The sequence below is a fragment of the Nannospalax galili genome, unplaced genomic scaffold (genome assembly GCF_000622305.1).
Source record: "Nannospalax galili isolate Female #2095 unplaced genomic scaffold, S.galili_v1.0 scaffold1025, whole genome shotgun sequence".
NCBI classification, from domain to species: Eukaryota; Metazoa; Chordata; class Mammalia; order Rodentia; family Spalacidae; genus Nannospalax; species Nannospalax galili.
In genome coordinates, this window is record NW_008353598.1 from 460222 (window position 1) to 484985 (window position 24764).

At 36.9% G+C, this 24764-nt stretch overlaps 1 protein-coding gene and 1 pseudogene across 9 annotated transcripts in view; one reads left to right on the forward strand and one right to left on the reverse strand.

Moving 5' to 3' along the window:
• The window catches only part of Pcm1 (pericentriolar material 1), a 130857-nt gene that overhangs the window by 88476 nt on the left and 17617 nt on the right, over positions 1–24764 (forward strand). For 8 of the 9 annotated variants that reach the window (XM_008850845.3, XM_008850850.3, XM_029554904.1 and 5 more), the window contains 7 exons: positions 468–632; positions 1402–1538; positions 14315–14449; positions 17141–17338; positions 22852–22914; positions 23148–23283; positions 23859–24019. In XM_008850845.3, the coding sequence (XP_008849067.1) occupies positions 468–632; positions 1402–1538; positions 14315–14449; positions 17141–17338; positions 22852–22914; positions 23148–23283; positions 23859–24019 (995 nt within the window). The remainder of the gene's footprint in view (positions 1–467; positions 633–1401; positions 1539–14314; positions 14450–17140; positions 17339–22851; positions 22915–23147; positions 23284–23858; positions 24020–24764) is intronic. The other variant, XM_008850846.3, reaches the window with a different exon arrangement.
• On the reverse strand, positions 9775–11506 carry LOC103748253 (annotated as a pseudogene).

Consider the following 24764-nt stretch of genomic DNA (forward strand, 5'->3'; position numbering starts at 1 on the left):
TGATAGTGCAACCTGAGGCAAATTACTTAAGACTTAAAAATGAAGATACTATTATCTGTAGGATAATTTAAGGATTAAGTAAATAGAAATGATAATATATATGAAGTACCCCTTTAGTATAGAAGCTAGAAGTTGTTTAAAAGCTAATTTTGGTCTGTAGAGATAGCTCAGTGGTTAAGAACACTAACTGCTCTTCCAGAGGACCCTGTGTTTGGTTCCCAGCACACACATTGGGTGGCTTATCTGTAACTAGCTACAAGGGATCCAGTGCCCTCCCTTGGCCTCTGCAGACACATGGCATTCACTCACATAGATACATGTATACATACATACCTAAATAAAGATAATAAAAATAACTTAGAAACCACAAAAGCTAATTTTCCTTCATGTTCAGAATTTTTTAATTTTGAGAAATTATAGAAAGATTTGCTTTTACATATTCTAGAAATATTCCTGTTCCCTTGCAGGTAACACTGTGATTCACTTGGATCAAGCCTTAGCCAGAATGAGAGAATATGAACGTATGAAGACTGAGACTGAAAGTAACTCAAATATGAGATGTACCTACAGGGTTATTGAGGATGAAGATGGTGCTGCTGCTGCTGCTGCTACTACAATTAATAATATAGAAGGTGTATTTTTAGAGTAACTAGAAGTAGTACTCATAGTTGCATATAAAGATGTAAAAGGTAGCTGGGCATGGCTATAATCCTAGCACTCAGGAATCTGAAGCAGGATGATCGTGCGTCAAGTCTAGTCTTGGTTACGTTATTTTATATGTATGAGTGTTTCACCTCCATAGGTATAAGTATACCCATGTTGAGCAAGGCCAGCAGAAGTCAGAAGAGGTTGATAGGTTGATGGATCCCCTGGAACTAAGAGTTACAGATCGTTGTTAGTCACCGTGTGGATGCTGAGAATCAAACCTGGGTCCTCTGGAAAAGCAACCAGTGCTATACCTGCTGAGCCATCTTTCTAGCCCTGAATCTGTGCCTTAAAAAAAAAGAGAGAATTCAAGGCCCTTCCTGATAATAATGTGGTTTTTTTGCTACTTTTTAAATTTTACTAGGACTACTGAAACTACATAGATTTTTTTTTCCCCCCCTTTGTGTTAGTTTTTTGAGACAGGGTCTCTCTGTAGTCACATCTGACCTGGAACTCTAATGTAGACTAGGCTGGCCTCGATCTCACAGTGATCCACATACCTCTGCCTCCCGAGGACTGGGATTAAAGGTGTGCACTATCATGCCCAGCTCAGAAGGTTTTTTTGTTTGTTTGCCTTTGTATTAATTTAATGTAAAATTATTATAACATTCTTTAAAATGTTGTGTTAATGCATATTATATATATATATTTGTTGTCATTGGATTTTGCTGACATACCATTTTTCTTAAAAAATAGAAACTCCCATTATTGAAAATCATACTTCACAACAACCTCTAAGTGAAATTTCTACCGTCCCATGTCCTAGAATTGATACTCAACAACTGGACCGCCAAATTAAAGCAATTATGAAAGAAGTCATTCCTTTTTTGAAGGTAATCATTTTTTTAAATAAACCAGCTTATATTATTAACAGTGAATATGAAATTTAAGAGTGGTATTTTATTTCATAAAATTAACTAGGCTAAGAAAGGAATATGTAAGAAAGGAATGGTAAGAAGTAGAATGTGGTGGGGTGGGGTGGCACATTCCTTTAATCCCATGACTCTGGAGTCAGAGACAAGAGGATTTCTGTGAGTTCCAGGCCAGCCAGGACCACATAGTAAGTCCCTGTTTCAGAATAAAAATAAATTAAAATTTTTAAATTTTAAAATTGAACCTGGGTCCTCTGGGAAAAGCAACCAGTGCTATTACCTGCTGAGCCATCTTTCTAGCCCTGAATCCCTGCCTTAAAAAAAAAAAAAAAAAAAAAAAAAAAGAAGAGAATTCAAGGCCCTTCCTGATAATAATGGTTTTATTGCTACTTTTTAAAAAGTAAAAATGGAATGAGAAGACAACACTCTGAAATCACTCTACAGCCTCATCTAAAGTGAGAAGTTGAAAATTAAAAAAAATAAGGATGAAAACTTTGCTTTCACTTCAGCTTCGGGAAACTATATGATGTGCTGTCATTGGGACTCATTTCTAATTTTAATTTCATTTCTCTGTACTTTAATTTCTCACTATTGTACTGACTAGCAAGCTACTTACATATCCCTGTATTTCTTTACTCAGTGCAAGTAATATAGTTCTTTGGCATATCTTTGAGAAATTGTAGAAAGTGCTTTCTATAAAGAAACAGCATAGTAGTAGACTTCATAGGCAAAAGAAAAGATATCATCTGTCTGTACACAAATTATTTCATGTAAAAGCAGGAAAATTTAGAGTGTTCACTTAAGATGCATGAAGCCATGGATTTGATCCCCAACACCACATAAACTGTGCATTTTGGTGCTCACCTATAATCCTAGCACTAAAGACATGGAGGCAGGAGGATCCGAAGTTTAATGTCATTCTTGGCTACATAGGGAATTTGAGGCCAGCCTAGGATACATGAGACTCTCTCAAAAAAACATAAATAAGCAAGTATGGAAATAGTTTTTTGAAATTTTCATTGTGTATATTCATTTTACATGGTACTGTGTTACATAAGAATATTTTTCATGCAAGTATTTATTGTACATTGAATATACCCCTACCATGCCCCCTGCCCTTCTCTTTCTCCTTGTCCCCCTCCTCTTAGTCCCTTTGTTCCCCTAGACAGTTTCACTTCTATTTTTATGTCATAAATTTATTTATACATTCATGATTTTATATAGCTAGAAACCACAAATGGTAGAAGTATATTTGATTAACATTGGCTTAATTTGCTCAATATGATTACGTCTAGTTGCATACATTTTCATGCAAATGATATGACCTCACCTTTATGGGTGAAAAAATTCCATTGTGCAACATTTATCCATTCTTCTGTTGTTAGACACCTACCTTGGTTCTATAACTTAAAGCAAATAGTGCTAGAATAAATGTTGATATGCAAGTATCCCTGCTATATGTTCACTTCAGTCCTTTAAAATGAAAAGTAGTATAGCTCACTCGTATGACAGATTTTTGAGAAACCTCTTTACTGATTTCCTTAGTGGTGGGACTACTTTACATTTCTACCAGCCATGTGTAAGGTTTCTGTTTCATCCACATCCATGTCAACATTTGTTATCTATTGCCATTTTGACCTTGGTGAGATGGGATCTGAATGTAGTAGTTTTTAAAAATTATTTTTATTTATTAAAAAATACTGTATTGACTGCATGTGTATAAGTGCACCTGTGTCGTGCACTGCCCGCAGAGGTCAGATACCTCATTTGGCTTTTTCCAAAAACTTCTTTAAAAATTTTATTTAATGTGTATTGTTTGCATGTGTAAGTGCACCCATGTCATGAAGTGCCCATGGAGGTCAGAAGAAGGCATCAGATCCCCCAGAATTGGAGTTATAGGCAGTTGTTAACCACCATGTGAATGCTGGGAACTAAACCTAGGTCCTCTGGAAGAGCAACCAGTCCTCTTAACCATTCAGCCATCTCTTCAGCCTCCTCAGTGTAGTTTTAATTTGCATTTCTCTGATGGCTAAAGAAATTGACTATTTTTCCATGTTTATTGTTCATTTATATTTCATCCTTTGAAAATTACCTGTTCATTAGCCTATTATTTTATTTATTGTTAGTTTTTTGCATTCTATGTATATTCTAGATGCTAATCTCTGTCAGATGTCTAGCTAGAAAAGATTTTTTTTCTTATTTTATAGGTATCTCTTCACTCAGTTGAGTGAAACTTTTCTTTGTTGTATAGATGCCTTTTAATTTCAGTTCTTGGTTTTTGGCATTATTTCCTGGGTAACTGGAATCCTATTCAGAAGTCTTCACCTAAATCTTAAAGTGTTTCCTATTTCCTATAGCAGTTTCACAGTTTCAGGTTTTTCTAGGTCTTTGACCAATTTGGAGTTCATTGTGTATATTCATTCCTATCTAGAGAGGAATCTAGTTTGATTCTTCAGCATATGAATACCCAGTTTACCCAGCATTGCTTGTTGAAGAAGCTGTCTTTTCTCCAGAATACATTTTTGGTATCTTTGTCAAAAAGTCAGGTGGCTATAGCTGTGCATGGGTTTATATTTCATTTCCCTATTCTATTTCATTGAAATCAATGTCTCTTTTTGTGCCAGTATCATGTTGTTTTTGTTTTTATGTTTTTGTAACATAACTTCAAATCAGATATATTGGTATTGGCTCCAACATCATTCTTTTCGCTCAGGATTACTTTAGCTTTCAGAGGTTTTTTTTCAATTAAAAAAAATTGTTCTATTTCTGTGAAGAATGGTGTTGAGATTTTGATGGGGATTGCATTGAATCTGTACATTACTTTTGGTAGTATACCCATTTCATTATATTAAGTCGGCTGTTATTCTCATATGTTTTCTTTTATATGTAATTTGTTTTCCTCTTGAAACGTGTCCAGTATCCTCTCTTTGTTCTGTATATTTAGTGTTTTTACTGTATTATGTTGTGGGGAGTTTCTTTTCTGGTCCTGTCTATTCTGTGTGCTTCTTGTATCTGTACAGGTAGGCCTTTCCTTAATTTAGGGAAGTTTTCTCCTATAATCCTGTTGAAGATCTGGTCGGTGCCACTGACCTGAGTTTCTTATTCCTCTGTGCCTAGATTTGGTCTTTTCATGGTGTCCATCATTTCCTGGATATTCCATTCCTGTGTTTTTAAAATTTTTTCATATTCTTTGCTTGAGTGATCCAGTTCTTCAACTTTATCATCAAATCTTGATATTCTGTTTTTCATTCACTTCATTTTGCTAGTAAGGCTTTCCCCTATTTCAAATTGGCTTCATGAGCTTTTCAATTCCATCTTCATTTCAGCTTGAGTTTTCTTCAGTATTTCTTTTTCAAGAATTCACTTTTCAAATCCTGAATTGTCTTTGTCATTTCATTCAGCCACATATTTGTATTTTCTTGAGCTTTAGCCAGGAGTTTATTCCTATCCTCTTGAGTTGTTTATGTGTCTTTAAAATCCTTCTTTGATTATGTTTATGATTGCTCTTTTAAGTGCTGCATCCTTATGTTACTCTGGCTAGTTCTCGTTGTAGAATACTTCGTGGTACTGGTGAGACCTGGAAGGAACATAATTTTTTGTTTTGCATATTATTTGTGTTTTAGTGTTGTGACTTGGGCATATGGACTTCTTTTATTTGTTGTATGTCTGATAAAGTCTAGCCTGCTTTGTTGAGTTGAAGTTTGATTCTGCTTTTATTTTTGATTTACCTTGGTTGCTTTCTGATCAGGTATGAATAGTTGGTGTGTGCTTCAGGTTCTGACTTTTACTTTTTTATTGGAGTAATGGAATGCTTCCAGGTAGGCTAGTTGGTATCTCTCTAGCAGTGTGAATGGGCCTCTTCCTGAAGCAGGAAGATGATGACCAAGTGGGCAGGATCTGACTACCTTACAAGGCTAGTCAGGAGCTCAAGTGCAAAGGGGCAAAGGGGCAAGATATTTTAAGGTTTTCAAGGCTATCATGAATGGGATCATTTCCTGGGTCTCTTTCTTTGTATGTTTGTTGTTAGTATATAGGAAGGCTACTGATTTGGGGATGTTAATTTTGTATCCTGCTTCTTTGCTGAATGTGTTTATCAGCTCTGGGAGTTTTCTTGGGGAAGTATTTAAGGTCTTTTGTGTATAGTATCCTATCACCCGCAAATAGAGATATTTTGACTTCTTACTTTCTAATTTGTATCCCCTTTATCTCCTTTACTTGTCTCATTGCTGTAGCTAAGACTTCAAGTACAATACTGAACAGGAATTGAAAGAGTGGATGGACATCCTTTTCTCATTCCTCATTTAGTGGAAATGCCTTGAATTTTTCTACATTTAGTATGATGTTGTCTGTGGGCTTGCTGTATATTGCATTTATTATGTTGAGATATGTCCCCTAGATTCTCCATGACTTTTATCATGAAAAGGATATTGCTTGCGTGTTTGTAAGTACACCAGTGTCATAATGCCTGCGGAGGTCAGAAGAGGACTTTGGATCCCCTGGAACTGGACTTACGGACTGCTGTTAGCCACCATGTGGGTGCTGGAAATCAAATCTGGGGCTGGACCTCTGCAGGAACAGTCAGTGCTCTTAACTACGTAGCCATCATCTCTCTAGCACAGCAAATATTCTATTGAGAATTTTTACATTGGTTAATCAGAGAGATTGGCCTACACTTTTCATTTTTGGTGGATCTTTATCTGCTTTTGGAATTAGGGTAATCCTAGCTTCATAAAAAGAATTTGAATGTTCCTTTCTTTTCTTTTTTACAGAATAATTTGAAAAGAATTGTTGCTTGTTTTTATTTGAAGATTTGTTAGAATTCTGTTCTGTATCCATTTGGTCCTGGCCTTTTTTTAGTTGGGATATTTTTAATTACTGCTTCTACATTGGTTGTTAGGGGTATATTGGAATTGTTTACTTCATGTTGTTTTAATTTGGTAGGTCATATATATGATTTTTCAATTCAGTGCTATAAGGTTCTTAAAAGTCCTTAATGATTCTTTGAATTTCCTCAGTATCTGTTGTGATGTTTCCCTTTTCATCTCTGATTCTTTTAATTTGGCTTCTCTTTTTTTGGTTAATTTGACTAGAGGTTTGTCAATCTTATTAATCTTTTCAAAGAACCAACTCTGTTTTCATTTATTCTTTTTATTATTTTTTCCATTTCTGTTTCATTAATTCCAGCCCTGATTTTGATTATCTCATCTCATCTAGTTTTTCTATATTGTTTGTTCTTGTTTTTCTAAAGTCTTCAAGTGTGTCATTAAGTTATTAATATGAAACATCTATACTTTTCTGATATAGGCACTTAGCTTTCCTCTTGTCACTGACTTCATTGTCCCCCATAAATTTTGGAGTGTTTTCATTTTCATTCAATTCTAGGAGTTTTTATTTCTTTTTTTGATTTATCCCTTGACCCAGTTTTCATTCTATAGTGTTTTGTTTAGTTTCCATGAGTTTGTGAATTTTTTTTTCCTATTTCTGTTTTTGTTGATAATCCACCTTTATTCCTGTTTGGTCATATAGGATACAAGCTGTTATCTTTTTTATCTTAAATTTGTTGATACTTGCTTTGTGTGCTAATAAATGGTGATTTTAGAGGGAATTTCATGGACTGCTAAGAAGAAAGTGTGTTTGGTGTTTGGGTAGAATGTTTTCTAATTGTCTGTTAGGGCCATTGATTTATGATGTCAGTTTAACTCCAGGGTTACTCTGTTTAGTTTTTGTCTGGACAACCTATTTCTTGGTGAGAATGGAGTATGGAAGTCACCCACTATCACTGTTGGAGTCAGTCTGTGATTTTTAGATCCTAGTGTGTTTCTTTTATGAAATTCGGTGCCCCTGTGTTTTGTGCATACATGTTTGGGGTTATAATATCTCCTTGACATATTTTTCCTCTAGGGAGTATGAAATGTCCTTGCCAATCTGTTCTGACTAGTTTTAATTTGAAGTCTATTTTATCAGATATTAGAATAGATATACCTGTTTGTGTCTTAGTTCCATTTGCTTGGAGTACCTTTTTCTGTCCTTTCACCTTAAGGTGGTATCAGTTAATGGTGATTAGTTGTGTTTCCTGGATGCAGGAAGATGGATCCTAGGGTTTTTTTGTTTGTTGGTTTGTTTGTTTGTTTTGAGACAGGGTCTCCTTGTAGCCCCATCTGTCCTAGAACTCTCTGTAGACCAGGCTGGCCTGAAACTCAGCAAGAGATCTGCCTGCCTCTGTATTTCTAGTGCTGGGATTAAAGGCATGTGTCATCACGCCTGGCTTGGATCCTGGGATTTTTTTTTAAATTAATTTGTCTCTCTCTCTCTTTTTTTTTTTTTTGGTTGAGACAGGGTCTCCCTGTAGCCCCTGATGTCCTGGAACTTGCTATATAGTCCAGGCTGGCCTCAGACTCATAGAGATCTGCCTGCCTCTCCTTCCCAGGTGCTGGGATTAAAGGCATGCACCACTACGCCCAGTTCGGATCCTGTTTTTTAACCCAGTCATGTAGTCTGTGCCTTTTTATTGGGCTATTGAGACTGTTTATATTGAGAGTTATTATTGACCCATGTATATTAATAGTGTGTGTGTGGTAATGGTGTTTTCTTTGGCCTCTTTTTTTTTTTTTTTAAATCTGTTCTAGAATTGTTTATTGGTTGTGCTTTCTTTGTGTGTTTTATCTTCTTCTCTTCAGAGGTATTCCTTCTGTTATCCTCTGTAGACTTGGATTAGTGGACATAAATTCCTTGAATTTGTTTTTATCATGGAAACTTTTCCTTCTATTATGATACTTTTATTACATATAATAGCCTGGATTGGTATCTATGGTGTATTATGAATTTGTAGAATATCAGTCCATTCTTGATATAGTCCATTCTTGGCTTACAGAGTCTACATTGAAAAGTTGGGTGTTAAAGGCCTGCCTCTATATGTGATTTGTTCTTTCATGAAGCTTTCAGTATTTTTTCTCTAGTCTGTTTAATTAACAGTTGATTGTTATGTGATGTGGGGAGTCTCTTTTCTAGTCTGGTCTGTTTGGTGTTCTGTATGCCTCTTGGACTTTGATAGGCCTCTCCTTCCTTAGATTTGGATGATTTTTTCTTTTTTAAATGTGGAATTGTTTATTAACAAAAATTGCTCATAATATAATAATTAAGTTTTTAAAAATCAAATTATAAAATAGAAATTACACTATGATCACATTTTTATAAAAAGATACTATGTATACAGATAATATACATTGTATTATTAACAGTGGTAAGATTATAGATAACATTTTATTTTGTTTATAACCCTCCAGGTTATCTGCTTTTTTTTCCCCCCATTTTTTTCAGACATAACCTCACTATATAGCCCAGACTAGCCTTGAACTCATGATCCTCTGTCCCAGCCTCTCAAGTGTTGAGATTATAGGTATGTGATACAGTGTTTGGCTCTGAATTTTTTTACTTTTACTTTGTTAATTTTCTTTGCATATAAAATAATGGATTTCATTATATGAATTACTAAGTAAACAGCATTTATAGTTGACTTAATAAAGTATTTCCATTTTGAAAAAAAAATTAAATCATCAAAGTTACCCCTTTTTCTGTTAAACAAGTAATTTTGCCATGTAATACTCAGCTAGATAATATTAAAAGCAACCTACATTTCTGAATTCAAATGAAAATGTTGAATTGAATTCATCTTGATGCTATTTCTAATTAAAGAGAACTTTTAACAAAATGATCATTACAGAGCCTTGGTTATGTATAAAGTTAAATTTTATGCCCACAATTTCTCATTTGACTCTTATCCACATTCCCATTCAAGAAGAATGGAGCAGAACGGACTCCTTTTCTTGTTTTTGGCCAAAGATCAATAAAATTGAAAAGCAACGGACCTGAGTATCAAAAAATTGCCAGTGACTGCTGTGTTTTGAGGATTTTACTTAATAAAGTATATATGCAAGATAAAGAATTTCCCAACAAAATGTCAAAGCATTACCAGAATTCTAGAAGTATATCCATTTGAAACATACAACTTTAATAGCCTTACCAGTTTTAAAATTATAATTAGGGTCAGGTTATAATTTTCCCTTTTAAAAGATATAGATGATACTTTGTACATAAAATAAGAATATGCTCCTGGTTATCTTAAAAGAATAATTGTACTTAATTTATATGTCACCATGATTGTAAAGATATGGAAAATATACTTGTATATATTAATTCCTTTCCCCAACTGAGTATAATTTAAAAGTTCAGTTAAAAAAAATAAAAAAGAAACAGCAAATTCTATGTATCTGTTGCTACTTGTCATTTAGTAACATTGATTTTGTTTTGTTGCCTGTTTGTGTTCTTTGACACAAAGAGCTCAGTACTGTATTAGGATGTCACTCTCTGACCTATAAAATGTGATGCCCCAGGAGAACCGTTACACCATCATTCATGGTCAGCAAAAAGTCTAACAAAATAGTGATAAATGCTGTGCTTTACAGCCTTAATCATACCATACAAATGATTTATAATGCAAGTTGTATCAAGAATATGAGCTGGCACAGTAGGCATTACATACTCTTTGGAAGCTCAAATAAGTTCAAACATGTCTTATCTTCATTTCAGGTCTAGTAGCATAAAAGGTGGATTTTCTAAGTAGGATTTCCACAAGTTAGAAAAGTGTGACATTGTAGCTCTATCAATAAGTCTGTGATCAGCTGTTCATTATCTGGGCTTTATAGACTTTTCCTTTCTGTTTAAACTGGGAAAGAGCCTTAATTGCTCCAAGAGCCCCAATAGCTACTTCAGGTCGCAATATCACAGCTTTGGCATAAATTCCACCAGTTGATCCAATGTTAGAAAGAGTAAACGTCCCTCCAGTGAGGTCTGCAGTGCTGAACTGACTCGAAGAACCCTGTTTGTGGAGGTGGTTCATTTCCATGGTGATCTCAAACACAGAACAGATCATTTGGGACATTTGGGACAATCAACCCCAGCTTGGTATCCATTGCTATCCCAGTGTTGTGAGAAGACTTGTATGTGATATTCTGGCATTTTCATCCACAGAGCTTTAAGGATAGAAAACTAATAATCCCAAAGAAGCAACCTTTAAGAAGACTGGCATAAAGGAGAACTTGATTCCACGAGCCAAAGGTTTTAATTCTTCTCAGAGCTTAACCAGTTCAGTAAAGTCAACTTCATCACAATAGCCAAAGTGAGGGATCTTCAGGGCTGCAGACATGGTCTTGACCATTGCTTTTTGAAAGCCTGTTATAGGCTGTTTTGTCTTTGCCTGTGAATACTGGAGACTTTGATATTGGTATGGGGACAGTCCTATCTGCTGGCTCTGGTGGAGGTGATAGAATTTCAGCTTTTGGTGAAGGAGGCAATATGGCTCCAGTATTATTTTCTCTTGCCAGGTAATGAACTGCAGGAGTTGCTAATGTTTTCTGGCCCTTTATCTCTTAGTGTGTGTGTGTTCTTCATGGGACATGGCAGGTGTTTCAATATCTTCTTACGTTCTTCTTCTGTTTCTGTGTCTGTTGATGACTTCCCCAAATAAGCAATGTAGTCTAGGTTGTAATAGAGCTTCTTAATGACTCCGTCGTATCCACTGGTGATGGTAACTGAAGTTTTATCGCTTTGAACTTCGCAGATGCTGTCAAACTGAGACACTGTGTCTCCTTCTTCAGCATATCATTCTTTAATAGTTACTTCTCCAATATCTGAGAGTTTGAATTGAACAATTTGTCCCCACAGAGCAGGAGTTGTTTTCAGTGAGTAATGTGGCTCTCTGAACTTAAGTGAAGGATAACCCAAGAAACACACACATTTTAGCTTTAAAAGATGTACATTACTACATGTTTAAAAATAGCAAACACAAACCTAGTATGCATAAGGCCCTGAATTCAATACCCACGACAGCTGGTGTTCTGGCTCCACGTCCCCAGCACACATGCTGCAGCCATCTTATTCTCTTTTATGATTTTGCTGAAAATATTTTCTGTGGGGCTGGAGAAATGGCTTAGTGGTTAAGAGCATTGACTGCTCTTTCAGAAGACCCAGGTTTGATTCTCAGCACCCACATGGTGGCTAACAACTGTCTGTAACTCCAGTTGCAGGGGATTTGACACCATCTTTTGACCTCCTTGGGCACTGCACTACACAGGTGTACCTATATACATGCAGGCAGGACACTCATTCACATAAAATAAGTAATAAAATAAATTTAAAAAATATTTTCTGTGCCATTGATCTGGGTTTCTTACCCTTCTATACCTGTAATTTGTAGATTTATGGGTTTTATTTATTTATTTACTTATTTTTTTATTATATGTGTATGAGTGTTTTGTGTGCATGTTTATATAAGTGCATCTTGTGCATGTAGTGCCCATGGAGATCAGAATAGGATATGGGATTCTTTTGGAACTGAAGTTACTGAATCCAGGCCCTCTACAAGAGCAGTCAGTGCTCTTAACTGCTGACCCATCTCTCTAGCCCCTAGATTTTTTTGTTTTTATTATTATTTTTTTATAGTATCCCAAAATTCCTGCATATTCTGTTCCTGGATTTTCGTAGATTTAATATTTTCTTTGACTGGGTGATCTGAATCCCCTACTTTGTCTTCAAGACTTGATATTCTCTCTTACATTGATTCAGTCTATTGGTAAGGCGTTTCACTGAGTTTTTTATTTCACTGATTGAGTTTCTCACTTCAAACTTTAGTTCGGCTTTTCAGAAATTCTATTTCTTTGTTAAGTCCTATTTTCATGTATCTTCAATTGTTTTATTTCATTCAGCTGTTTTCTGTTTTCTCAGTCTTCATTCCAGAATTTATACATGTCTTCTGAGTTCATTGAACATATTTATAGTTGCTGTTTTGAAATCATTATCTTTTGTTTCAAGTCAGTTTTTCTTTTCAGGGCATGTTGCAGTAGGTATACAGATTTCTGGAGGAGATGCATTGTTTTGGTTATTCATATTGTTTATGTTGACATAGGCACCTGGAGTTAGGTCCTTGGTGGTGTTTCCTGGTATTGATACCTGGTCTCACTGTTGTTGAATAGGAGTTTGGAATTTTGTTTGCTGTTACCTCAGTGTGTAAGAATGGGGACCAACTGAATGGTGTTTAATGTTCAATCTTGTAATTCTGTGTTGACACTTGAATACGGTGTTAGATGTGTTCCCCCCTACATAAGTGAACTTCTGAGCCCAGGAGCAAACCTTTTGTGGGGTTAGTGTAGTCTGGTCTCACTGTTAATCTTCAGAAATCTGGGTCTCTGGGCCACATGAAGTGACTGGCAGTTTTAGTTTTTTGAGACAAGGTTTTGCTATCTATCCTATGCTGACTTAGAACTTGATCCTTCTGCCTAAGCCACCCAAGTGCTATTATTACAGGTAAGCACCACCACACTTGGCTTTCATGTCCTTTTTTAAAAATTTTATTTATTATTTTTTTAAATTTTATGTGTACGTGTGTATTGCTTGCATGTAGGTAAGTATACCCATGTTGTGCAATGCCCGTGGAGGTCAGAAGAGGCCGTAACTGGGATTACGGACAGTTGTTAGCTGCAATGTGGGTGCTGGGATTCAAACCCGGGTCTTCTGCTAAGCATCTCTCTAGCCCTTCATGTCCTTTTTAAAAGACAGTTAAGAAGAGGCTTGCTTTAAGTGGCTTTTAAAGAAAGCTAGAAACATTTCATAATATCTAGAGATACGTTTTAGTAGTTGGTATGGGTGCAGGTGTTGATGGTGGAGTTCCTAGCATCTACTGGGAAGAGGCTGGATGTTCCTAACCATCTGTAAGATGCCAATACAATGAAGATAAAGAAACATGGATTTAGGAGATAATAGGAAGTTGGATACAAGGTGGATAATTAAGAGTAGTTGAAATGAACTGAACTACAAACAGTAAGACAGAGAAATTGAACATTCATCATACATAATTCTTCTCGGTACATAAAGGAAGTGATGAAAAGTACTTGATCAGCCAATTTCTTTTACTGGCTATTTTCTGGTTAGGTAGGTTAAAATTGTCAAAGCTCCTTATATATATAAGGAGAGTTTGACTGCTCTTATGAACAAATCTTTCAAATATCTGAAAATTGAGAAACTATGCAAGAGAAAAAAATTTCAAATTGAGTGGATTAATATTTTTAATTTTAACTTTTTGAAGCTTTAGGACAATTTTATTGGAATTTAAAGAAAAATCCTTAAGGCAGGCAAATTGTAAATCCCAGCAGCTGTCCTGAAGAGGAGAATGGAAGAAAGAAAAACATCCATAAAACCATGCTTGTTTAGAGCTGGCATGGAGATCAGACACATGGTGGACGAGCAGCCACATGGGGAGGACAGCTTTAAAGAAAGAGTAGGAAAACCCAAAATTTTGAGGCAGTCCAAGGGTTAGGAAAAAAGATAAAAGAAGAAAAGGAGAGGTCATGCTTTTGAGAAAGCAGGCAGACTTACAGAAAGCTACAAGTCTGTGGCATGCTCCATAAGCACCATGCTAGGTGCAGTGATTCCAGGCAGGAAAAGTTTACCATCTCATTAATATGCTAAGTATTCCACCAGATTGCATGACTTAAGGTGAACCCGCCTTCCTAGGGTTGATCCTGTGATCAAGTGATTGACCTGGCAAAATGGAAAGTTAAGGCTCCACTCAGGCCAGAAATTCTTATTCTCTTGACCAGTTTTCTCTTGAGGTTTTTTGTTGTTGTTTTGTTTTGTTTTGTTTTAACACGTAAGCTTATATTCTAACCTATTAGGATTTTTCTTAGGAGCACATGGATGAAGTTTGTTCTTCTCAACTTCTCACTTCAGTACGACGAATGGTTTTGACTCTTACCCAGCAGAATGATGAAAGCAAAGAGTTTGTAAAGTTCTTTCATAAACAACTAGGAAGTATATTACAGGTAAGAGTTTATTTTTATATGACTTACCACTCACTATATACCACCTAGCTTGGACTCTTGCCATTTACACATATCTGTTGCCATATTACAGAAGTTATTTAGGCATCCATTCTAATACTCATTTGGGATGGCATTTTAGTACTTTTTAGGTTATTTTTTAGTTAAAAAAAAATTTAAGAAGACCTTCTATATTTTCATTTAACTTGATCACCTCTAAGACCTATCCCAACTCCAATAAATTTTTTTTTTTAAGTATGCTCTGATTTGTTTTTACTATTCTGGGAAATTTTAGGAGCCAGAAACCAACCACCAATTACAGAAACTTTTTAGAGCACAACAGTAACTTTTTTGTCTTTTTTTTTTACTGTTATGATGTACATAGTAATAAGTCAGAAAAGTTAGCATTTCCCTCCCCTTATCGCTTATGTTTGGAGCCTTCAAGCTCCTGTCTTGTCTTCTTTTTTTTTTTTGAGACAGGGTCTCCCTGTAGTCCCAGCTCACCTGAACTCACTATGTAGACCAGGCTGGCCTTGAACTCACAAATATCTGCCTGCCTCTGCCTCCCAAGTGATGGGACCAAAGGCGTGCGCTACCACGCCTGGCCAAGCTCCTGTCTTATAGATGTTTATAAAATAGTTTATTGGTTGCTGTGAACTGTAGCCATAACATTGTCCTGCAGAACAGAATAAAATAATCCCTCTGTTTTATACCTACTTCATTCCTTTCCCTCACACACTGCCCAACCTCTAGTAATCACTATCTTATATTCAGATGAATCTTTAAATTATATTGAGGCTATGGTTATCAACTACAGAAGATTTTTACATCTCAGGATACATTTGACAGTGTCTGCATACATTTTGTTATAGCAGATAAGGTGAAAGAGAGAGAGAGGAAAGAGAAGAGGTATTAGGTAAAGGCCAGGATACTGCTTAATTAAGGTACTAGATAGCTTTAGTTGTCAGCTTGACAGACCTGAGTGGAGGGAGCTACAATTGGGAAATTGCCTCCATTGGACTGACCTATGGTCATGTCTGTGGGGTATTTTCTTGGTTTTTGAGTGATGTGGGAGGGCCCAGCCCACTGTGGGGGGTGCCACCCCTGGGCAGGTTGTTAAGAAAGCAGGCTGAGCATGGGCCAGGGGAACAAGCCAAAAACAGCATTCCTCAGTGGCCTGTGCTCCAGCTTCTGCCTCCAGGTTCCTCCCCTGAGTTTCTTCCTTGGGCTCACTGATGAGCTGTGATCTTTGAGCTGTAAACCAAATAAACCCTTTCCTCCTTAAGTTGGTATTGGTCAGAGTGTTTTTGTCACAACAATCAAAGGCAGACTAGAACAATTAAGTTTCTAAAAAACAGTTATACAGCCCTAAATGTTAATAATGCCCAGGTTGAAAAACTGTTTAGTATAGACTCCTTAATTACTTTATATTACAAACATCTTTACCATATATTCATCTGAATATTTTTACATTGGGCTAGTTCAGTGGTGGGCATTGTTACTCAAAAGTAGACAGTACATTTCCATTTTCCAGTGAAGTTTTCCTGTGAAGCTTTGCCTTGCTCTCTTCAGAGGTTAAACTGGTTTTAGTTTCCTAAAACCTTCCTTCCTTCTTTCCTTTGAGGTTGAAGTATTGACTTCTAATTTTTCCTTCTGAAACCTGTTCAAGATTTTTTTTTTGTCCTTTTTCTCTTTTTTGAGACAGGGTCTCGCTGTAGCCCCAGCTGTCCTGGAACTCACTATGTAGACCAGGCTGGCCTTGAACTCACAGGGATCCATGTGCTTCTGCCTCCTGAGTGCTGGGATTAAAGGCATGCACCACCACGCCCGGCAGGAATTTTTTTTTATCATAAATCTCTAGCATTATATCTTTTTGTGATTGAACTAGATAATGTTTTTATTTTTGTTATCTTCTGGGAGAGGTTAATATAATGGGATACTGAATATAATAGTTTTCCTATTTTCTAAATAGCATAGACCATATTTTTTGCAAGAAAGCAAAAGGGAAGTGACTTATACAAATACAACATTTGTTCATTTGATGACGCTGTATTTCAGCTTGAATAGAACTGAAGTTTACTCGTAAACTTACTCTGAAGAAAAATTTAAATTAGACTGGTTAGCTAAAGTAAAGGGAGAAAATAAAAATAATGTCACCATTTCAATGAGGAAGATATTTTTGAGACAGGGTCTCCCTGTAACCCCAGCTGGCCTGGAACTCACTGTGTAGAGCAGACTAGCCTCCAGCTCACAGAAATCCACCTGTCTCGGCCACTGAGTATTGGGATTAAAGATGAGTGCTACCACACCCCACCAGAGGAAGACTTTTTTTTCTCACATAGATTCAATACCTGATTACGGTATTGATTATATAGTCCCTATGTCTACCATCTGGGAACTTTGGGGGAATTAGGAGTCTATATTCATTTGTGCCCAAGAATTATAAGTACTAAATTAAGGGGACTGACAAGATTCCTGCTAGAATATAGTAATATTTCATAGAAATACTTATCCTAATAACTTTGGCCATTGGTTTCAAGTTTTCAATACTTTAAAAATATTAATACTGTTTTTCTCTGGGTAAGTGTTATAGTTTAACCTTTTAATCATTTGTATTGTTATATCCACAATTGAAGTTTGCCAAAATATTAAAATTATTTGGGTTATTAAAATATTTGTTTTTTTGTTGAGTAGGATTCACTGGCAAAATTTGCAGGAAGAAAACTGAAAGACTGTGGAGAAGATCTTCTTGTTGAGATATCTGAAGTGTTGTTTAATGAATTGGCTTTCTTCAAGCTCATGCAAGATTTGGATAATAATAGTATAACTGTTAAACAAAGATGCAAAAGGAAAATTGAAGCATCTGGAGTGATACAATCTTATGCCAAAGAGGTAACTTCAACTTTGCTTTTAGGAAAAGTTACAATTAGCCTATAAATACAGTTCTTGATCTTTATCATTATTAGTAACAAAACTGTTATCTGACCTCAGCAAATGTTACCTTTAGTAAAACCAGTTAGTTAGATTGTAAATCAGTACATGGGCCACATGCTGAATCTTGGAATAAACCACAGAGGCTTAGGGTGAGGAATACAGACAAAATTTGATGCTAAATGTACATGTCAGGTACCCAGTTAACTTCATTATTACTTAACTTAGATCTTGCAAGAGGAGAGAATTGCTGAGATCTGGTTCTTGCTCGATTACCTGTCATGGCTGTTGCCAATCCCCAAAGAGTCTCAGAAAATATGTATCACATGGAATTTACTTCCAACCAGCAAACATGCTTGTTTATGAGCTTGGATTTTAGTTTCTCATCTCTCCTTTCTTCTGCCTTATTCATGTTGATTGCATGTGAAATTGGATGTGTTTGATGAGTTTGTTCTCCTGCAATATGAGGCTATCTAGGAGGCTTTTCCTTATATAGGTACCCCTTTCTTTGCCTGCTGGTCATGAGAAGGGAAAGCAGGCCAAGATACAGACAGAGAGAGGAAAACCCCCTTTAGAATCTAAAATAGAGTCAGACTATTTTCTGTGCATTTAAAAATATTTTTATTTTTTTATTTTACTTATTTATTTTTTTGGTCTTTTTGAGACAGGATCTCCCTGTAGCCCCAGCTGTCCTGGAACATTTTCTTTTCTTTAAGGCAGGGTCTCCCTATAACCCCAACTGACCTGGAACTCACTATATAGATCAGGCTGGCCTTGAACTCACAGAGATCCACCTGCCTCTGCCTCCTAAGTGCTGGGATTAAAGGCATGCTCCACAACGCCTGTGCTGGATAGCTTTAGTGTCAACTTGACACACCTGAGTTGAGGGAGACTCAATCAGGTAATTGCCTCTATTGGACTGGCCTGTGGCCATGTCTGAGTGGCATCTTCTTGATGAGTGATGTGGGAGGGCCCAGCCCACTGTGAGTGGTGCCACCCCTGGGCAAGTGGGCCTGTGTTGCATAAGAAAGCAGGCTGAGCAGGGGCCAAGGGAGCAAGCCAGTAAGCAACATTTCCTCCATGGCCTGTGCTCCAACTCCTGCCCCCAGGTTCCTGCCCTGAGTTCCTACCTTGGGTTCCCTGATGAACTGTGACCTGGGAGATGTAAGACAAATAAACCCTTTCCTCCCCAAGTTGGTATTGGTGAGAGTATTTTCTCACAGCAATGAAAAAACAAACCAGAACAATGCCTGTCCAATATTTTTAATATTTTTATTCTAGACATGAATTCATTCCAGCCATTGCTATTGTAAGAGCTTAAGGAAAATAAAACAGCATAATACCATAATAAATTATTAGAAAGTAGTCTTTCAGTCTGCTTCAAATAGGCAGTCTCATGAGGCTTTTCCAGAGGGTGAAATATGAGCTAAGACATAAAAGAGGAATTCATAATGAAGATGTAAAGGAAGAGCTTCCCATGGAGAGAATACTACATATAATGACACCAAAGGCAGGGTTGAGCAGTTGAACAGAAAGACCAGAAAGGCAGAACATTAAGTAGAGTGGTGAGGTAAACCAAAGAGATGGTTGGGGTTAGATTTGCCCAGCATACAAGTAAGGCCCTGAACCCCAGCCCTGCCAATGAAAGTGGCATATTAAGAATTAGGAAGTTAGGTCACAGATATAATAAAGGCCAAGTTATAGGCTTTAAAAAACTTTATATGAGGTCATTTTTTTTAAGCAGTATGGAAACCCTTGGAAAAGTCTGAGGTAGAAGGATATAATCTCATGTGTAGTTTAAAATAATTTTCTGAATATCATATTCAGTGGGGATTGTAATAGAGTAGAAATAGAAGTAGGGAGACAAGGTGTAAGACAGTTGGAATTGTCCAGATAAGAAATGATGGGGGCTGGAGAGATGGCTCAGTGGTTAAGAGCACTGACTGCTCTTGCATTCGATTCCCAGCACCTACATGGTGGCTACGAACCATCCTTAACTCCTGTTCCAGGGAAATCTGAAGCCATCTTCTGACCTCTGCAGCATTGCACAACATGGGTGCACTCATGTACATGCAGGCAATACACTCATACACATAAAATAAAAATAATAAAGAAAATATTTTTTTAAAAAAAGAAAAAAGTGGAGTCTGGAGAGATGGCTTGGTTAAGAACACTGGCTGCGCTTGTGGAGGACCCTCAGGTTCAGCTCCCAGCACCCACATGACAGCTGACAACTGTCTGTAACTCTAGTTCCAGGGGATCTGACACCCTCTTCTGACTTCCGCAAGCATTGTACACTACAGGTACACTTACCTACATGCAGGCAATACACTGAAACATGTAAAATAAAATACTACATATAATATTTTTAAAAAGAAATGATAAGCTGGGCTGGGGATATGGTTCAGTGGTCAACGGACTTGCTACTTGGAAATCACTGGAACCCATATAAAGCCAGACATGACTGTACATGTCTATAATCCCTGTGCTCCTCTAGCAAGATGGGAGACTCCCTACTAGTTTGCTGGTCAGCTTGTCTAGTGTGTACAGCAGCAAGCAAAAAAAAAAAAAAAAAAAAATAGCCCCTGTCTCAAACAGGGTGGTGGAAACAAGGTGGAAGACAAAGACCAACATCTAAGGTTTCTTCTGACCTCCACATATACATACTTATACTCACCCACATATGCACATGCACCTCAAGCATACACATATCAAAGACATACATAATTTTATTTTTTTTAACTTTTACATACATGCATATAAGGTGTTTTGATCAAATCCATGCCCACTCCCTCCCTTTCAACACCTCCCATGTCTCTCCATCACTTTTTTTCTTTATTTTTATAGGGCTTTTGGGTACTGTAACATTCCCCTCTCTGAAGAGGTAACCCTAAAATCTTTTAAGGATTAGATACAAGCTCCCAAATACTGTTGACATTTTTGGCCTTTGGAACAGAGTATGTTGCCAACAGGACCAAGGACATTTTGACTTTTAGCCAAGAAACTTGCTACTTTTCTTTGGGGTCTTTTTACCCTAACTGCCTAGCCAATTCCTACCTCCTATTTTTATCACACCATCCTCTGAAAAGGCTACCCAACTTGCAGATGGGGAATCAGGATGCAGACTGCTCTGGTTTCTTCCATACTGAACCAGGACGCAGGATGAGGCAATTGGATACCCCTTCAGTGAGTCTGTCTAAAAGACTCCCAAATTGCATAACTCTTATCTATATGTAGAAAAGAAATCCTTGGCTGCTGAATAAGAGATATGAAGGATAAGTAAAGGCAAGAGTAATTAGCATTACAAGTTCTAGACAGGAAGCTAGAAAAAAAAAGTCAGAACTGGGAAAATCTCAAATGTTCATATGAGAGCCCACTGGAATTTCTTGACGAGAGCTTCCAAAAGCATCCCTCTATTGGGTTCCTCCTTATTTTTCTTTTGTCTGCCAAGGCTTTACTTGAGAGTGATGGAGTCAGGATTGTGGAGAGCTGTAGGCCCCCACCCCAGAATATAGCAAGACCTGATTACTGGCAAAGCTGTTTCCCAGACATCAAGGCTGACCTGGTTTGAGATTAACCAGATGACTATACTTGAAAGCCTCACACAAACATGTTATTCTAACTCGGGCACTTACCGCTTGAGAGACTCCCTCATTTCTCATGGAACTGCTTAGAAAACATCTTTGTATTACCTTGTCTGGGAAGTATAATCCCTTGAACTCTTAAAGAAGTATAATAATGACTTTACTCTTTGGTTATACTTTCCTTTTCGGTGTTTAAGACCATACAACTGGCCCAGATAAATCAATTTATTTTTACACTTACGGTCATTTGAGGATCTGTTCCTCAGGGTTCACATGGGTTGGGAGGAGCTCCTGGCTCCTTTCTTTTACCAGTTCATCTATTTGAAGGTAAGTCAAAGGTCCTGTTCAACCATATATGGCTTCACGTGGAAGCATGAATGAGATGTTTCCTTTGAGTTGACCCTCCTGTTTGTAGAGTGGACACTGGTTCAAGGCCATCTCATGGGGTCTCCATGTCCTCCCTGAACAAGAGGACAGGTGACTCACCGCATTGATAGGACATTTTGAGAGATGTTCCATAGTCCCCTGGAACCTGGTCAACCTTGGAGGGCAATGGGTAAAAACTGTCCTTTAAGTCCCTCTGACTATATTAGTATAGGCCTCAAACTTATGGCTGTTAAACATCCAATAAGGTTATTTCCACCAGTCTGATACTTTTAATTATCATGTGCTATGTAGATCAGGCTTAGGTAGAGAACCAAATAGTCTTAGATAAATATTGACTAGATTTATATTTTGTTCCTTAAACTAGTTGACTAAACTATGACCATATGAAATTTTTATTATTTTTGTCTCATCCTTTATAGATAACAAACCTAAACAGACCTTCATCACTTTCTTAGGCTTTCTCATTTTTTCTGTATATTTTGGAAAGTATCTCCATTCCTATATCCTTTTAACATCTTTTACATTCTCATTTTCTTTCTTTCTTTCTTTCTTTTTTAAATAATGAGACAATAGCATTAACAAATAAAGTTTCCATCGGTTGTGAAACTTATTTTCCTGGGGATGCTAAGCAATGCTTATTCCCTTTTAAGGTTCTAATGTCAAGCCAATGTTTCATTAAAGTTTCACTGGGGAACCAGTGAATTTATTGAGCTTACTTACCAAGATAACTGAGGGGTTGCTGAGGTGTAGTATGACCTGAGGATATATGCACACTGTACCCAGCATGGGTCATGCCTTCTCTTCCTAGCCTTCCCCAGATTGTATGCTTTACCCCTCCCCAAATCCAGGAAGCCATGTGTGATTAGGGTCAAATTACATACAGTTAGCTGGGAAGAGTGGATGGATACTTCAGTAAGGGTCCAGTGACACTGCTGAGTCCTCTTTTAATGAACGAGCACAACCTTCAGCAAGTCCAATTGTGATGATGTTTAGTGATCAGGCTCAGCTGAAGTTGTTATGATGGTAGTTATTTCATGCAGAAGGGACTGCTATATAGTATCATTCTTATTAAAAGGACTTTACCATGTAGAGGCAACATAAATACTTCTTAAAGCAAGGCATTAAGAAAAGATAATGAGTGGTGTGATCAAAATATATCATACATACGCCGGGCGTGGTGGCGCACACCTTTAATCCCAGCACTCGGGAGGCAGAGGCAGGAGGATCTCTGTGAGTTCAAGGCGAGCCTGGTCTACATAGTGAGTTCCAGGACAGCTGGGGCTACAGGGAGACCCTGTCTCAAAAAGACCAAAATACATCTCATACATATATACATGTGAAATGGAGAAAGTTTTTAAAGAAATAATAAGCTAATAGCAACAAAGGCTGGTTTCTGATTTAGTGGTTTTTGCATTAGGGTCAGTGAATGCCATTTAATGAGATTAGAAAAACTGGGATTATATAAGTGTTTTTCTGAATTCTACTTAATTGATTTACTATTAGGCCAAAAGGATTCTTGAAGGAGATCATGGCTCACCTGCTGGAGAGATTGATGATGAAGATAAAGTATGTGTTAATTTGTTTCTATAAATAATGCTTTTAGAACAAAATATACATAACAGCTTTTACTTCCATATTTGTGAATAAAGTATATAATTAAATGTCCTTTCTTCTGACAAACTGTGTTTCTTTTAAAAACAAAACTGTCAATACTATGTATTTTTATTGCACGGTACCCATTGTTTTGAAAACTCTTAAAGTACTTTAAGGAGTTAATTGCTTACATTATTTGTTTATAGGACAAAGATGAGACTGAAACAGTTAAGCAGACTCAAACTTCTGAGACATATGCTGCCAAAGAGCCCCAAAATATAAAATCTGATGTTTCTGATCAAGAGGAAGATGAAGAAAGTGAAAGATGTCCAGTGTCCATTAGTAAGTCTAAAGGTTTTGAGCCTTATTTATAGTATCTATAGATCACTTACAGTTTGTAGAAATGCACAGAGTATAGAATTGTATGAAACTTTGAATTTGAATCCCAGTTTAATTTTGACTAAATGATGTGATATAAGCCTGATTAAAGTCTGTCCCATAGTTTCTAGTATTCACTGATTTGAACATTTTAGATACAGTATGTAAAGTACCTGTGCATTCAAGAATGTCAACAATAACCTTTATTAAGATTGAGTGGAGCTGGATGTGGTAGTACACACCTTTGATCCCAGCACTCAGGAGGCAGAGGCAGGAGGATCTCTGTGAGTTCAAGGCCAGCCTGGTCTGCATAGTCCTAGACCAGCTGGGGCTGCAGGGAGACCCTGTCTCAAAAAGACCAAAAGAAAAAAATAAATAAATAAATAAAAAATTAAGTGAGTGGGTGTGGTGCACAGCACCAGGATACTAAGGTGGTGATTTAAATCTTAGAGTTAGTACCAGCAATATATCAAGATTCTCCTCTACACCAAGAGTATTAATTTATGAAGCTGACTACAAATTGTATATAATCAACTTAGATCTGTCTAAAGCTGAAAGTCAGGCTTTAACTAATTATGGAAGCGGAGAAGATGAGAATGAGGATGAAGAAATGGAAGAATTTGAAGAAAGCCCTGTTGATGTCCAGACTTCACTTCAGGCTAACACTGAAACTACAGAAGAAAATGAACATGATGATCAGGTATTCTATTATAAACCAATATACCTTCCACCAGTCCTGAAAGCAAGAGCCTTCTGAAAGTTGTCAAAATTTATAGCTTTTTCCATTCTCATTTACTTGAATACAAGCCTCTTTAATATATTTATTAAAATCTGAAACATTTCCAGGATGGTAGTGTACACCTTAAATCCCAGCTCTAAGGAGGCGGAGGAAGGTGGGCTCTCTTTTGAGTTCGAGGCCAGCCTGGTCTATATGGTGAGATCCTATTTCAGAAAACAAACAAAAAATATGAAACACTAGTTTTATTTTAAGAGTCTTTAAAGCATTTTAATCTCAGGGCTGAAGAGAAGGCTCTTGCAGAGGACCTGGGTTCGGGACCTAACATCCACATGGTCGCTAACAACTGTCCATAACTCCAGTTCCAGTGAATCTATGAGCGTTGCACCACATAGGTGCACTTACATGCATGCAGGCAATATACATGTAAATTAAAAATAAATTTTTTAAAAAAGCACTTTAATCTCTATATTTTTAAGACGTTGTAAAACTGTAGGATACTATGCCTGAGTCAACACAGTGTACAATTTCCTCTGCTTTTCCATGTTTCTTAAGAGAGAGAGAGTCTTTCGGTTAAGTCTATGTTTAACCTAGTATTTAGAGTTAGCTGAATTAACAATTGATGAACCAAGTAAATGTTTATTACTTACCCTTGAATTATGTCTTTCTCCTGATTTAGTAATTTTCTCAATTTTTATTAATCTTATTT